This window comes from Gekko japonicus, unplaced genomic scaffold, assembly GCF_001447785.1.
Source record: "Gekko japonicus isolate JY-2015 unplaced genomic scaffold, Gekko_japonicus_V1.1 scaffold188, whole genome shotgun sequence".
In the NCBI taxonomy this organism is placed as follows: domain Eukaryota; kingdom Metazoa; phylum Chordata; class Lepidosauria; order Squamata; family Gekkonidae; genus Gekko; species Gekko japonicus.
The window spans coordinates 1,034,027-1,050,836 of NW_015163098.1; the positions used below are offsets into that span (position 1 = coordinate 1,034,027).

The 16,810-nt window shown below is 43.0% G+C and overlaps 1 protein-coding gene across 1 annotated transcript in view; it reads left to right on the forward strand.

Moving 5' to 3' along the window:
* The window catches only part of ZDHHC17 (zinc finger, DHHC-type containing 17), a 91,738-nt gene extending 83,427 nt beyond the window's left edge, over positions 1 to 8,311 (forward strand). The window contains exon 17 of the mRNA XM_015406662.1: positions 7,911 to 8,311. Within this exon, the coding sequence (XP_015262148.1) occupies positions 7,911 to 8,049 (139 nt within the window). The 3' untranslated portion in view covers positions 8,050 to 8,311. The remainder of the gene's footprint in view (positions 1 to 7,910) is intronic.
* The last annotated feature ends 8,499 nt before the right edge of the window (positions 8,312 to 16,810 follow it).

A 16,810-nucleotide genomic window follows, 5' to 3' on the forward strand; every position in this document is an offset into this window, starting at 1 on the left:
AAGTGCATTATTTAGTGTATGTGAAAGCACCCATGGTCTCATGTCTCTTCAAGTTCATTTTTCACTGAAATGCAGGTGTTGGGAGTATCTCTTTTTCTCCACTACCCCATGGGGAAGTCATGGGCGGCAAGGGACTTCTGATAACAAAACTGCTTGTAGGAAAGGCAATGCTGTTCTATTCCCCACCCCCACCTCCAGTGCCTCTCATCCTGTGCCTGCAGTTTAGTTTTGAAAAATAAATTTGGGAGTTTGCTCACTTGTTTGTCTTCTTTGGCCCTGACTAATAAAGCACTGCTGAACACATAGTCTCCTCCAAATTTCTGAAGGAAGCCAGAAAGTCTCAAGTAACTAATTATCACTATAGACCTTTTCAAATGTTACAGTTTTGCATACTGGAATCTTACCAATCTTGAAGAGGAAGAGCTGGTTTTTATACCCTGCTTTTCTTTGCCTCAGAGCGTCTCAAAGCAGCTTACAATCCCCTTCCCTTACTCTCCCCGCAACAGGCACCTCGTGAGGTAGGTGAGAGAGTTCTGAGAGAGCTGTGACTGGCCCAAGGTCACTCAGCAGGCTTCATGTGGAGGAGGGGTGCGGAATCAAACCTGGCTCTGCAGATTAGAGTATGCCACTCTTAACCACTACACCACGCTGGCTCTCATGCATTGATTCTTTCAATAACCACTGCTGCTATGTGGTGTGAACAGGAGAAACGCCAGTATTTATCACGCGCATGCAGTTCTGGTAAACACAAACTAATCACTGAATTTTTCAGGGTTTGTGTTCACCTGTAGTGATTCTGTATCTGCATGATAAATATGCGCATTGCTCATGTTCACACAACATAGTGACTGTGCGCATTGGGAGGATCGCAGGTAGAATGTGCTACTGATAATGACTGAGTTGTTAGACTCCAGGTGTGTGCAGTTATAACATCTGAAAAAGGCTTATGTCTTTGGGTATTTTGGACGTGTAATAACACTCCTTTGCTTGCTTGCTTCCTTCCTTCCTGTCTGTATTGGCATATAACACTGCCATAAACATTAATATAGAGAAGAGTAAAAAAAGGAGAACCATATTACAAAATACATAATATAAAATACATCATGTTACAAAATGTCATTGTTTCCTTCTGTAGTTTTTCCTGGCACAGTTTTATAGATGACTGTAAAAACATAGCTACCTTCACTGTTCTTTCAGGCAATGAGTCATTCAAAAGGTGATGCACCTTTAGAGCCATCTTCTCTCTTGCTCTCTCCCTCTCCCTTTCTTCTCTTGCCATCAAGTTGCAGCCAACTTATAGCATCCTGGTAGGGTTTCCAGGGCAAGAGACATTCAGAGGTGGTTTGCCATTGCCTGCCTCTGCATAGCAACCCTGATATTCCTTGGTGGTCTCCCTTCTAAATACTAACCAGAGCCAACCCTTGTTTAGTTTCCAAGATCTGATGAGATAGGGCTATCCTAGGCTATCCAGGTCAGGGTTCGGAAGTCTTACAGTTGTACTTTCCTGTTATTTCAGTAATTAGTAACTTACACCATGTACAGTAGCAGTGACAGATTTATTTTTGTAAGAGTATAAAACATCCATTACTTAGAAGCGTACACCTAGCACACACAGATTTCCCACTGAATGTTAGTCATGTATCCTGAGATTTCTTCAGAAGTAACTCTGCCATATGTATCAAGTAACAGAATACCCAGTTGCATTGCTTAAAATGAAAAGTACTACATGCAAAGAAACTCCAGAAACATCTGAATGCTCTCCACATTATTGAGCCACTTTTAGCCCTATTTCCTTGACACTTGCCAAAGACTTTACTTTTTCCAAATCCCTTGAGTTTTCTGTTGTGTTTTGTGTTGGCATACTGTACATTCCTTTCAAAATGATGATACTTAAATAAACAATAAAACTAATAGCATGAAAAATGAACAGCCATTATTTAACTCTAAAAGCATTTTCAGCATCTGTTAACCATCATCCATATCTGAATATTCACATTCTACCCAGATGCCATGTCCACCCTCCTGCTTTCTAAAAAGAATCTACAAATATTATAACTTGTACCATGTGGCGCCCACACTGTCCCAGCTTCACCACCCTCTGGTGTCATGACCTTCCCCTTTGAGACCTCCTAGGAGGCCTCAGAAATGAAAGAGGGCAACTTTGCTGTCCTTCCCTTCCGCTCAGACTGGTTTGTCACCCTTGCAGGGAAGTAGCCCCAATTTCCTACTTGGCCTACCTGGCTTTCTAGTCCTCCGCCAATCCCAGTTATCATCCTCTTCCATTGGCTTATCTGAAACTGGTCTGTGTGTCAGTCCTGCTTTCCCTAATCTTAACGGCCCTTGGCCCTACCCCTGGCTGACTTTCGGCCATTCCACCTCCACCCTCTGCTTCAAGACACACCCTCCTCCTGGTGACCTGAACAAGTGACATAAAGACTCACACAACCACTTTTAACTTTAAAAGGGGTAACTTCTCTGATATGAGGGGACATGTGTGGAGGAAACTGAAAGGAAAAATAGAAAGGGTCAAAACCATTGGGGAAGCTTGGAAACTATTTAAAACTACGATCCTAGAAGCTCAAAAAAAAATATTCCACAGGTTAGGAAAGGCACAAATAGGTATAGGAAAAAGCCTGCATGGTTAACAAAGTAATGGAAGCTGTAAAAGGTAAAAAGGATTCCTTTAAGCAGTGGAAAGCTAGTCACAGTGAGGCTGATAAAACGGAACACTTTTGTTGTTCTTCAGTTGCACAGTCGAGTCCGACTCTTCGCGACCCCATAGACCAGATCACGCCAGGCCTTCCTGTCTTCCGCCGTCCTCTGAAGTTTGCTCAATTTCATGTTCGTTGCATCTATGACACTGTCTAACAATCTCATCCTTTGCCGTCCCCATCTTCTTTGACCTTCAATCTTTCCCAGCATCAGGGTCTTCTCCAGTGAGTGCTCCCTTCTCATTTGGTGGCCAAAGTATTTGAGCTTTAGTTTCATTATCTGGCGTTCCAGGGAACAGTCAGGGTTGATTTCTTTTAGGATTGACTATGGCAAATAAAATGCAAGTCTGTGGTCAGGCAGGCAAAAAGGAAATCAGAGGAGCATATAGCAAGAAACGTAAAAACCAACAATATAACTTTCTTCAAATACATTAGAAGCAGGAAACCAGCCAGGGAGGCAGTGGGGCCCTTGGATGACCAAGGGGTAAAAGAAGTACTGAAGGATGATAGGGAAATGGCTGAGAAGCTAAATGCATTTTGTGCCTCTGTCTTCACTGTGGAAGATGAGAAGTGCTTGCCCACTCCAGAACCGCTGATTTCAGGAGGGGTGTTGAAAGACCTGAGTCAGATTGAGGTGACGAGAGAGGAGGTCCTAAAACTGATAGACAACTTAAAAACTGATAAATCACCAGGCCCAGATGGCATACATCCGAGAGTTCTGAAAGAACTCAGATGTGAACTTGTGGATCTCCTTACAAAAATATGTAATCTTTCCTTAAAATCTGCCTCCATTCCTGAGGACTGGAAGGTAGCTAATGTCACTCCCATCTTTAAAAAGGGTTCCAGAGGAGATCCGGGAAATTACAGGCCAGTCAATCTGACGTCGATACCAGGTAAATTGGGGGAAACCATTATTAAGGAAAGAATTAGTAGGCACATAGATGAACAAAACCTATTGAGGCAGACTCAGCACGGTTTCTGTAAGGGAAGATCTTGTCTCACTAACCTGTTAGTGTTCTTTGAGGGGGTGAACAAACATGTGGACAAGGGGGATCCAATAGATATTATTTACCTTGACTTCCAGAAAGCTTTTGATAAAGTTCCTCATCAAAGGCTCCTAAGTAAGCTCAAAAATCATGGGATAAAAGGACAAGTCCTTTTATGGATCAAAAACTGGCTAATTAATAGAAAACAGAGAGTGAGTATAAATGGGCAATTTTCTCAGTGGAGGGTGGTAAGCAGTGGGGTACCGCAGGGATCAGTACTTGGTCCACTGCTTTTTAACTTGTTCATTAATGATTTGGAGATGGGAGTAAGCAGTGAAGTGGCTAAATTTGCGGATGATACAAAGTTGTTCAGGGTGGTGAAAACCAGTGAGGATTGTGAGGCACTCCAAGGGGATCTGTCAAGGATGGGCGAGTGGGCGTCAACATGGCAAATGGGGTTCAATGTGACCAAGTGCAAGGTGATGCACATTGGAGCCAAAAATCCTAAATATAAATACACATTGATGGGGTCTGAACTGGCAGAGACTGAGCAAGAGAGAGATCTTGGAGTTGTAGTGGATAACTCACTGAAAATGTCGAGACAGTGTGTGACTGCAATAAAGAAGGCCAAATGGTGCGACCTCATTTGGAATACTGTGTGCAGTTCTGGTCACCATACCTTAAAAAGGATATTATAGCTTTGGAAAAAGTGCAGAAAAGGGCAACTCGAATGATAAAAGGGTTGGAACACTTTCCTTTTGAGGAAAGGTTAAAGCACTTAGGGCTCTTTAGCTCGGAGAAACGACGACTGAGGGGTGACATGATTGAGGTTTATAAGATTATGCATGGGATAGAGCAGGTAGAGAAAGAGGTACTTTTCTCCCTTTCTCACAATACAAGAACTCGTGGGCACTCCATGAAACTGCAGAGCGGTCGGGTTAGAACGGATAAAAGGAAGTACTTCTTCACCCAAAGAGTGATTAACACATGGAATTCACTGCCACAGGAAGTGGTGGCGGCTACAAGCATGGACGGCTTCAAAAGGGAATTAGATAAGCATATGGAGCAGAGGTCCATCAGTGGCTATTAGCCACAAGGTATAGATATTGCTCTGGGGCAAGTGATGCTTTGTCTTCTTGGTGCTTGGGGGGGGGGTCAACAGTGGGAGGGCTTCTAATGTCCTGGCCCCACTGCTGGACCTCCTGATGGCACTGGTATTTCTGGCCACTGTGTGACACAGAGTGTTGGACTGGATGGGACTGTGTGACAGAGTGTTGGACTGGATGGACCATTGGCCTGATCCAACATTGGCGTCTCTTATGTTCTTAAGTGGCTCCCTCCCTCAGTGGCCCTTGGCTCTGTTGGGACAGCTTCTGTAACCTAGGTGAGCTTTCTGTCTTTTTGCTGCCACCACAATCAGAGCCGCTGCCGCCCCCATTCCTAGAGGGATGCTGAACGTTTTGCTGCTGGGTGGCTCTTGTCTCTGCAGCCAGCTGCACTCCCAGATCCCCCACCCCGTTCTCAGGTAAGGTGTCAGTCACACATAGACACCCAGTCATCTCAGTGCTCTCTGGGTCCTGTAGAAGCTGTGCTATAGGCTGTGAGGCTTTTGCGAGCTACTTTGCGGATAAAGTCTCGGTGCTCCGCCGTGATCTCCCCGCCACAGTTGAAACAGTGAGCGAACTTGAGGCCCCTTGCACGTCCTCGTTGAGTTTAGAATGTTTTGACCCGCTCAGTCTGGAAGAAGCTGACAGATTGCTCGGAACTGTGCGCCCAATCACATGCTCCCTGGATCCGTGCCCTTCCTGGCTCGTCAAGGCGGGCCACGAGGGGTTTCGAGGTGCTGTTCGGGAGATTATTAACAAGTCCCTCTTGGAGGGACGATTCCCGGAAGCACTTAAGGAAGCGATGGTCCGCCCTCTCCTGAAAAAACCAACCTTAGACCCGACCGAATTGGCCAACTATCGGCCGGTGTCTAATTTGCCCTATTTGGGCAAATTGATTGAGAGGGCGGTGGCGACACAGCTTCAGGGCTTTCTGGATGACGCTTCTGTCCTTGATCCACTTCAGTCCGGCTTTCGCCCTGGTTATGGGACGGAGACAGTGCTGGTCGCCCTTACTGACGATCTCCGGAGGCATCTGGATCGAGGGGGTGTGGCGGCACTGGTGTTGTTAGATCTGTCGGCTGCGTTCGACACGGTCGACCACCAGTTGCTGACCCACCGCCTCGCTGACGTGGGGATTCAGGGACTCACCCTTCAATGGCTTGCCTCTTTACTCCAAGGTCGGGGACAGAGAGTGGAAATCGGGGAACAGCAGTCCCAGAGGCACCCACTTGAATGTGGTGTTCCTCAGGGGGCAGTGCTTACCCCGATGCTCTTCAACATCTATATGCGCCCTCTCGCCCAGATTGCCAGGAGGTATGGGCTGGGTTGTCATCAGTATGCATATGACCCCCAGCTCTATCTGATGTTGGGCGGCCGGTCGGAAAAAAAGACCGTGAAGATCTGGCTACAGTGATCCATGCGACGGTCACCTCAAGGCTAGACTACTGTAACGCTCTCTACATGGGGCTGCCTTTGTCGCTGATTCGGAGGCTGCAGCTGGTGCAGAATGCGGCAGCTAGGCTGCTGATGGGCCTCCCCAGGTGGGAGCACATCAAGCCTGGGCTGAAGGCGCTGCACTGGCTGCCCATAGCATACCGAATCCGCTTCAAAGTGCTGGTACTCACCTTTAAAGCCCTATATGGCCTGGGTCCGACCTACCTGAGGGACCGCCTTTCCCCGTATATACCCCCAAGAGCACTTCGGTCGGGGACCCAGAGCCGCTTAGTGGCCCCGGATCCCCGAGAGGTACGATATGCTGCAACAAGGGCTAGATCCTTCTCAGTGGCGGCCCCTACCTGGTGGAATGAGCTCCCGGAAGAGATCAGGGCCCTGCGGGATCTTATGCAATTCCGCAGGGCCTGCAAGACGGAGCTCTTCCACCAGGCCTTTATGTAGGGGCCGCCGCACCTGCCCCCCCTTCCACCACTACCAACGGTGGAAATACCATCAAAGTTGGATCGCCCTTGATGGCCCGGCGGCAAGACGGACTATACGGCGGCAAGATCAGCCGATTAGCTTGGATTAAGACTGCCGGTATTACATTAGTATACCTAGCGCTGGCAGGGGTTACTTCCTGTAAGAGACAACTGTAGACCATCTTGGAACTTAAAAACTTAAAGCACTTTATTAGTATTATTATTAACAGTATGTATTGATTGTATTTTGTGATTTTATTGGATTTTATTGAATGTTATGTATGGGCCTATGCCCCTTGTAAGCCGCCCTGAGCCCGCTTGCGGGGTAGGGCGGGGTAGAAATACTCGAATAAATAAAAAAATAAATAAATGTCCCTCAGTTGGTGTTGGAGAGTCTGGGATGGCTGCTGGACCTGGACACACCACTCTTGCATTTTGTGCTCTTCTCAAAAGTCATCATTCTGCCTCAGCTCTGTACTCTGTTGACTATTGACAATGTAGAGTGCTGGTTTTGAACTATAAAACTCTAAATGGTCTGGGTCCAAAATAAAAGAAGAAATGCTAGCTTATCTATCATGTCCTGATCGCTGACCTGCCCCTTGAAGACCTACCTCCATGCCATCTGAGGAGAGGTGGATGATAACTAGGGATAGGTTAACAGCTACATTTGAGTCCAATAGCACCTGAGACCAACAATATTTTGAGGCTATAAGTTTTCAGAAGTCAAAGCCTCCTTCATCAGATAATTTTGTCAGATAGCGAAAGGTCATGGCATCTTTCCTTCTTCCTGTACAGTATGGCACCAGGTGAAGACCTTTGTATTTCATTAGGGTTTTGTGGACCCATTTACGTTCTCTTCTGTTCTTTTTTGTAATTAGGTATGATAAATGTAATGTATTATTATAAGCAGCCTATTTTATTGCTGTATGTTGGGTAGTGATTTTTCATTATAAATTGTCGCTTTGGGATTTTTTTGTTAGCTGCTTTGAGCAAATCATATTTTGAGATGCAGATAACTTTTAAATACATACATCTTCCTGGTTCTCAATAGTAGTGGACATTTCCATAGATATCAGTGACCTCATCACTAGCAACAAGCACAATAATTGAGGACAGAGATGAATGATGCTGCATGAACTGTCTTTCTATATTGCTGGTATTTATGTAACTTTGCTTTGTTTTTGTTTTTAGCCATGGATGTATAAGAAATATTATAGACTTCTTTGAATTCAGATGCTGTGGTCTTTTTCGTCCTGTTATTGTGGATTGGACAAGGCAGTATACAATAGAATACGACCAAACATCTGGAAATGGCTACCAGCTAGTGTAACACCCACCTCCAACCTGTGAGCATATCATATCTGAATGGTGCCTGAAAATTGGTTCTCTTGAATCCACGGACAGTAGCATGCTATGAATAGAGCTAACAATGAATCTAATGGTACCTTCTCTGCATCAGTTTATTAACAGATATAAACAAAGGACAGAATAAACTGCCAATTCTGATAAAGAGGAGGAAGAAGAAAAAGGGATTTTAACCATTCTTACCATGAGAATTATTCACAACACCACATTCACGACAATTTTCTTTTTAAGCGCTTTCACAATGGAGCATGAGATTGCTAAAACACAAACATGCTATGCTGAACATTAAATATTTATTTCATAGTTGGAACAATTTTATTGGATTTAAAGTCACATTTCACAAAGCAGTCAGACTTTGAGATCACTGTATTATATTTCCTTTAATGGAATTTTTTGTATAGATTTGCTATAGTATTATGTGCATTGAAGAATGGGCATTCAGCACTGTTATGGAATCATATGGTTTTATTAGGGATCCAATGCAAAGTGTGAAGTTGCTGAAGAGGGACACAAAGCTATTGATCACAAAACTGTTCCCTAAATGTAATGACTGTCAGATGTTAGGGCTGTCTTGTTTTTGATATAGTTAGTTCCTCGTTAAAAATCTTGTGTGAAGATATAATTTCCTGGGGGGAAAGTTGCATAGAGGAAGTACAAGTCTTCTGTCCAACATAAATCTCTACTTAAGTGCATAGAAATAAGTCTTAAAATTAGACCACAAAACAAAATTCATGTAATATGCTGCAGAAAGTAAAGGAAAAGTTAAAATGTGTGATCAAGAAATGCCAGTGTCTAAATATTGAGAACAGTCCTCCTGCACAATACAGTCATTGGAGACTTCGAGAATTTGACAAGAAGTTATACAGGTGGAACCAAAGAATGAAAAGACAAACTCTCCACAATGCAAAGAAATGATACAGCAACTAATTAGAATGGATGCAATTGCTGACAAAGTTAAAACACCGAGAAACTTAAAACTTTTCCTTTTTTTCACATAAAATGATGGAATTCAATCCAAAACAAGTTATGGTTCCTTTGTGGCACATTATAACTGGGAAATGTAATAGGCCTTCTTGAAGTATATGACGTGTCAGTAGGTGAGAAAACACTCCAACTGGGTTCTCTCAAATTCAGTTATATTTTGAAGCCAAGGATTGGTCTGAAGTTGCATTCCTGAGGAACTTTCTGGTGTTGAATGTGATGCACTGATTTTCTGTTATGGCATTTATATATATTACTTGTGAATTATTCATTGCTTTCTTAACTATTGTTTACAGACAGACTTGAAAATCTGTTTAGTTCTCTCAGTGCTGTAGCAACATAGTGGTTCGAGAATCCTGTGAGGGGGATTTGGGGAAGGGGGGGGCTTTAATACAGATGATAGAGACCAGTGTAAAGAATGTGTATCTGTATATAAATAATTTATCAGATAGTTTTCTCTTTGTGAGTGAGTGTGTGTGTGTGTGTGTGTTAGTAATATTTAAAAGCTGCTCATTTCATTTTATTCAACCAAAAATGTAGGAAAATACCTAATGGGCTTTTTAGTGATGATCAATATTGCTGTTGATAGGCACTGTTCCCTGCAACTTCACTGCATGTTTGATGCTTGGCAAACCTAGCATTTCCTGTAATGTGCCGATTACAGGTATTAAAGCAATCTAGTGGTATTCCCGCCCCTTGCCTTAGTAAGAGGAGCAGTGAAACTGTAAATAGTTGATGTTCAGTATTTTGCAAGTAGAATTTTTTTCTTCTAGGCTGTTTCTTTGATCGCCAGGTGTGCACAGATTGCAAGTATGAGATATCAAGATTTGCAGAAGTGCAAGATTAGTGTACTTGAATGTTTAATACTGGAAAAATTCAACCTTATCTTATGGCACACTATTTTTGAGAGGGACGTGAGAAAAGCTGGGCAGGGGAGGGGGAACCGCTTATGCCATTTTGTCAGATACAGCTTAGTAATATAACAAGAATATATTATTCTTATACCATCACTTGTGATTTTATTTCAAAGCCAGAAAAGGTTTGGGCAGGGGCTTTAATTTCTTGTTTTACATTCAATATAATGGGATTTCACAGAAAAATTTATGTGATGTTTAAAAGCTGTCAGTTATGCATTTGGTAAATACATTTCATAGCACCAGGCCTTTTTTTGGGCCACTTAAGTAATGTATGCAACATGGATATTTTATAAAACTAACAATTGCTAATCCTACTTGACAACAATGAATGAATCCTACTTCATTTAAGATAAACAAAATGTATACTATAAATTGCAGAACTAAGAAAATATAATAGTAGCGCTAGTTTCACCTAGAGGAATGTGTTATATATTTGAGATACCTAAAATTTTACACAGTCCTAGGTATCTCCACAAGTACAAAGGTATATATTCTGAAACCACCTTAATGAGAAAGCCATCTATGCACCTGCCTTCTTCTGCCAAGAAATTTTTCTCTGCCCTAGACAAGCTAATTTTACTTCTTCAGATTTTAACTTTCCCAGTGCCCTCCTCCTGATTTCCTTTTTTTAAGAAAAAGAGTTCATATGCAGAACAGAGCAACACTGTTTTCAACTGAGTATTTTGATTTTTTTAATTTACATTATTTATAACTGTGCCAATTATTATTTTACTACTGTCAAGATATTGATGTATTACATTGTGAAAAAAAATCTGTAAATGTGTAATAAAATAGCCCTCCTTACATAAATTAAACCTGTCAATTTTTGTAAGTTATTAATCAAATAAATACTTGTCTCCTACATGCTAGTGTTTGTCGTCATGATTTCTGCTGACAGTTTGTCCATTCTGGCAAATTCCAGAAGGGTAGTCATTTTAGTCGGTTGCAGCAAAAACAAAATGCAGTCTTGTTATCTTAAAGGGCTAACAATTTTTATTCTATTGTAGACTGTGAGCTAGAAATCATTCTCTGCAAGACATCTGAAGAATTGAGCTGTAGTTCAAGAAATCTTTTGCAAAATTAAAACATTATTAAAGGTGCCATGGGACTCCTGTCACTTCTGCAACCTAAATGGTTTTAAAAGTTGTTTTGGATAGGACTTTGCCTTGAAGGATTCAGTAAGATTCTCTGCAATAGGTTCAGTTTCAAATGTTGATATAAGGGTTCCATGAGGCCTTGTGAACACATAAGTGGTATCAGAGTTTCTTCCCTAGTAACTCTCTTTTAGAAAAGGAGTCCAAGGTGTTTCGTGTCTGTCAACAGAACCAATGACCTGGTTCAGGGGCGGCTTCTTCCTGACAAGTGTGTGTAAGGTTGTCCTCAGTTGCAACAGTATGGAAAGCAATACCTTCATCTGAGGAATGGGTACATCTAACAGTTCATGGCAACTTGAAAAAGATTCCTACCTTTGTACTAATTCTTGCAAGCTTCTTGTCCACCTTCCATGTGGAGTTACTGCTGACATGTTGTCCTAGCTGGATTGTGAATCTGTCTTCAAGCCACTAACAATCTCATGGGGCCAAGAGGCACCTGAACCCAGACTCGTGTTTCCATTAGTTGTTTATCACACATTGGTGTTCATTTGAGGCATATTCTCTTTTTTCTGTGGAAGCTATCTTGAGATCAGTGTTATTAATAGTTTGAAAGAGGGCATGTCTCAGTTCTATTTATTTTTTTCATGTTAGTGCGCAGAAAGCAATCCTGAAGTTCTAGAAATTGTGATGGACAGGTCCCGTTCCACCTCTCTCAGAGTGCAACCAATGAGAGCGAGATGGGTTTGAGTCTGTGGGTTAGAAGCTGGCTGTAAGAAAGATAGTTTGCAACTGAGAAGACTAGAAGAATGGAGTTAGGGATGAAAAGTTCAAGTGTTAAGAAACATTGCATCTATATACCTATAGCCCCCAGTATTGTTTAAGATTTTGAATACAAGTTCACTCCTTTTGGTTTATCCCTGCTGAGTGTGAATTGTCTCAAGGGAAGAGATTAAATGCAGAAACCAGTTAGGCCTCAGCCTGGACATATATAAATGGTGGCAGAATGAAAAGGAAGTGTTATTTAGTTACCTAACCTATTAGCTCAAGAAAATATGTGAATGAGGAGCAGTTGAAAAGGGAACTGGGCTGCCCTGTCTGGTGGTGTCTCTGGTAAAGAGTTGAGACCTGTGTAAAAAGGTCAGGGGTCTCATAAAATAAATAGTGACAAGACAGGTGGCAGATCTGTGACTGTCTAACCTACCTGCACCTTGGAGTCAGAAAGGTTGCAGTTGGTGAGAGGGTTGGGGTCCACGTCTATCCTGTGGCCTCTAGCGTGTTATGAGGATTTGCTCCTGTTGATACTTGCGAGGTGCACAATTGGTTTGCTCCTTGTTTTGAGAAATGGGCAATTGTGGAAGAAGACCCCTGGGCTGGTTGCAGCTGCTATGCTGCACTACTGACTTCTAGATTAATCATCAGGGGTCGAGAGATGCTGTGACCCAAGGATGAATAGACTATAGTGACTGCGGGACAGGTCTGATGTGAAGGAATTACCCCATGTAGAATTTGTTTATTAAATTAGATATTTTAGGCTTCTGGTTTTATGTTTATGCCCTCTGTTGACTAACCTTAGTTTGATTAATTTGATTGATTCATTTTTGTTGTATTTAAATTGATTAAATTGGATATTTTATTATATTAGTTGATCAGTTATTAGATAAATATATATGGTGGGAAGGTTGGAGGGAGGGTAATGTATTAATGAATTTAATTTAGATGAACATTTCCCTGACCTACATTTTTCCCCCACCGACTGAATTGAATTGGTTTCGTAACCAAATTAGATCAAAATATTGGATTTGATTATATTGAATTGTACTGTTCTGTTAATTCAACAGGGTTATTGCTGTAACAAGAGGGTTAACCAGATAGAGGGTGAATTGGGGTATGTATCTAGATAGTCTGAGACGAGCTGTGTGGGTTTTAGAATTGGGTAGTTACAGCCTGCTGGCTGTTGGAAAGTGTAAATTGGGGTTGGCAGCACTGATGAAGGGGGGCCATGCAAGGGCCAGGAATACCAGTGTTTATGGGGTAGGTGCTATTCCTCTAATTGGAATGGAAGAAATTGGAGATATGGGACTGCTCAGACTCCTTCCCACCTACGTCCCATCCTGAGAGTTGGTGGTTGTGGGGCTAGGATAACTTACCCTTCTCTGGCATTGGTATTATTTAATGCTAACTCTATCAATAATAAGACTGATGTGCTCCGTGACTATCTCACAGAGTCATGGGTAGACCTGGCTTGTGTGACTGAGACCTGGGTGAGGGATGGTGAAACTGTAGCCTTGAACCAGCTTACCGCACCCGGGTTCTCAGTCTTTCACCAGTCTCGAATGTATAGGTGGAGGCTCTGCTTATCTGTTAATTTTGCTCCTTCGGGTCGCTCCCCGCCCCAGCAATCTCTGCATTGAATGTGTAGGCCTAGCGTGTAATGTTGAGGAGAGTTTGGCTATATGGCTGGTGTACTGACATCTAATGCGCTGGCAGGATACCCTGTCCAACCTGTTAGATGCTGTTTCAGGCTGGACATTGGAATATCCCAGGCTTTTGGTCCTGGGTGACTTCAATGTCCATGCCAATGATGCAGCATCTTCCCAGGCCAGGGACCTAGTGTCGTCCATGGAGGCAATGGGATTCTCCCAGTTTATATCGACTCCCACGCACCAAGTGGGCCACGCACTGGATTTGATTTTTGGGATGGGGATACATGTCGATCTGATAACTACAGATGTCATTCCATGGTCTGACCAACTTCGCCCTGAAGGTCCAGCTGAGCATGCCATGCCTTCCCTGTTTAGGCAGCAAGCGCATTTATGTTCGCTCACAGAGCCAAGTGGACCCTAGTTGGCTTCAGGAAGCTCTGCAGGATCCAATGCCCCCTGGTGGCTGGCTGGATGAGCTGTTAGAGGACTGGGATAACCAGTTTTCCTGCAGAACTGTAAAAGGTCCCGCAGGGCCCTGATGTCCCCCGGGAGCTCATTCCACCAGTGTGGAGTCGCCACTGAAAAAGCCCTAGCCCTCATAATGACCAATTATATCCGGCTTTGGTGGCTGTTCCCTCACTGTAAGACCTTGTCCTATGAAACAACCTCCAGCAGAAAATCTGCAGTGCTTCTTTCATTTCTAAGAGGTTAAAAGGCATAACACAAGATGGTACTTGAGTGAGGTGCTCTTAGATGGGAACATGCAGAATGCAGCCGCAAGCCTGCTAAGAGTGACACCTCTGCGGGCACGCATTCAGCTGGTGCTGTGCCAACTGCACTGACTGCCAATTGAATACCGGATCAGTTTCTAGGTTATGGTTTTGACCTTTAAAGCCCTACGTGGCCTGGGACCATCATACCTAGGGGACCACCTCTCCCTATATGAGCCCCGGAGAGCTTTATACACTTCTGATCAACACCTCCTGGTGATCCCTGGCCTGAGGGATGTCCACTTAGCCTCAACCAGGGCCAGGGCTTTTTCAGCCCTTGCCCCAACCTGGTGGAACATGCTCCCAGCTGAGATCAGGGCCCTGCGGGACCTATTAGAGATCTGCAGGGCCTGTAAAATGGAGCTGTTCCGCCAGGCTTTTGATTGACGTGATGGATGTTCAACCATTCTGGCCTCCCGTGTTTATGGCCCCTTTCCCAGTGCCTGCTGGCAGATACTATTATTGGGCACTGGAGCACCTATATTCACCTGATAGGAGGCATGGGGTTTGTCGATATTGTTTATCATGCCATTGTTTTATTGTTTTATGGACTACATGTTGTAAGCCGCCCTGAGCCCACTTGTGGGACAGGGTGGGGTATAGATTGAATAAATAAATAGTCTGGGCCTTGGTGACACATACGTACATTTTAGAGAGGAAGAGCACTACTGAAACCACTATGTTCAATGTTTTAAATTTCTACACACCTGCCGCCCCCCTCCCCCTGCTTGTACTACTAGGAATTATTCACTCACAGCTATGGTACAGTAATCTTGATCAGTTATTCCTGCCAATCATCAGCTTGTCCTGAAATGTAACTTTAGACATTTCCAGGATTTATAGTTTAAAATTATCCTAAAGGCAAGAATAAGGTGTCAGTTTAAGAAAAGCCTCCAAACACCCTCTCCAGCTCATTTAGTTTGAAGTCAGTTCCAAGAAGAAGACAGCTGAAAACTTTTAAATCTGCTTATGTAATTATCATCTCAGTTCTCTTAGAGCTGTTGTATTTGATCATCATGCTAAAATTATTTCCAACTGGGCTGTGTTTTTCTTGTTAATTACATGGCTCCAATAAAACCTTTACTGACTTGAAGATCATCTTCTGATTTGGGGACCTTTGTAAGATTTCTGCAGCTCACAAAATTAATGTTGAAAGGTCTGATGAAGTCATTGTTGGCACTCTAGCTGTTATTGTTGAAACATGCCCACTTCCTATACATCTTTGATTAATCTGTAATTCAAATGACATCATACCCCAAGGACTTAGAACAAAATGTAGTTCAGAAAGACCGACATGGTTCATATAAAAAATTCCAAGAAGTCTTCAGTTAAATAAAAACTGCTAACATTAAAAAGTAGCAGCTTTGCTCGGAAGCAATGCCTTCTAGCCTAGATTATTCTGTAAGACTTTACCATCTAAAAATATATTAACACATGAGCCTTTAGTGATGAGAATGCAGATGTTAGGTGAAGATACACTTGAAATCAGTTTTGAGGCATTATAAAGTTGTGCCTAGAAACCCACACTCATCTTCAATTTTAGCCAATGATGACTGTTCAACAAATGAAAACTTGGCTCCCTAGCCCCCCTTTTCAAATAAGTGATAGTGTTTAGTCCCATCCTTTCCCCACACACAGTTTACTGTGTCCGGGGGGAGGGGGGGAGACTCTGGGCAATTGTCCCTGATGTTCAGTCTGGCAACTCACATACTGCATTCTCCAGCCCACCCTCATACAGGGGATGGCCAATTCTATGGGCAAAGGAGGGGCAGGGACCAATGGTTTTGCTCCAATTAAGTCCTCACTGCAGGTGGGGTATTCTGACCTGTCTGCCAGCAAAAGCGAAGATGAACAAAAATACTGCAAGATGTGCGAACAAGTACAAAATACAGATGATGTGACGAAATTCTCCGGGGTCGATGTTCCATTTTGTAAGAACTTCTTCCAACATCAAGATGTGTCTTCACTGGACATTCCAAATGGATTCAACGATTTTCACAAAAGAGTGTAGTATACATTCCTGGTATTTATCAGACCATATTGTAAAATGCGGGCTAATTGACTCCGGAGAATTTCGTCACATCATCTGTTAATTACACAAAAATGATTGTTAGATTACTGTTATTTTGTACTTTTGTAATTGCTGATTACTTATAGCCTTTAATAATCAATTATTACTTGTTTGCACATCTTGCAGTATTTTTGTTCATCTTTGACTATCTGTACTGCAACCCCACATCTGTTATACGTGCCAGCAAAAGCAACCTGAGCAGATACCCAAGGAAGACATGTGAACATCATATGTATTCCAGTAGAGAACTGGTCTGGGAAAGCCATGATAACTGCACAAGCAGTAGGAGTCTCCTATGGGTACCGCACTTTCTAATAAGGCCCAAGTTACATGCTCAGCAATATCTGTGCTGGACTCTACCACTCAGAATGGAACAGGGATCTCATATCCAAGGGCTCTGGACCAGAAACTCCCTGCAGTAAGTTAAACCCTCTCTTTCTGAAACGCTAGTCTAATGTGCAAGAAACTTT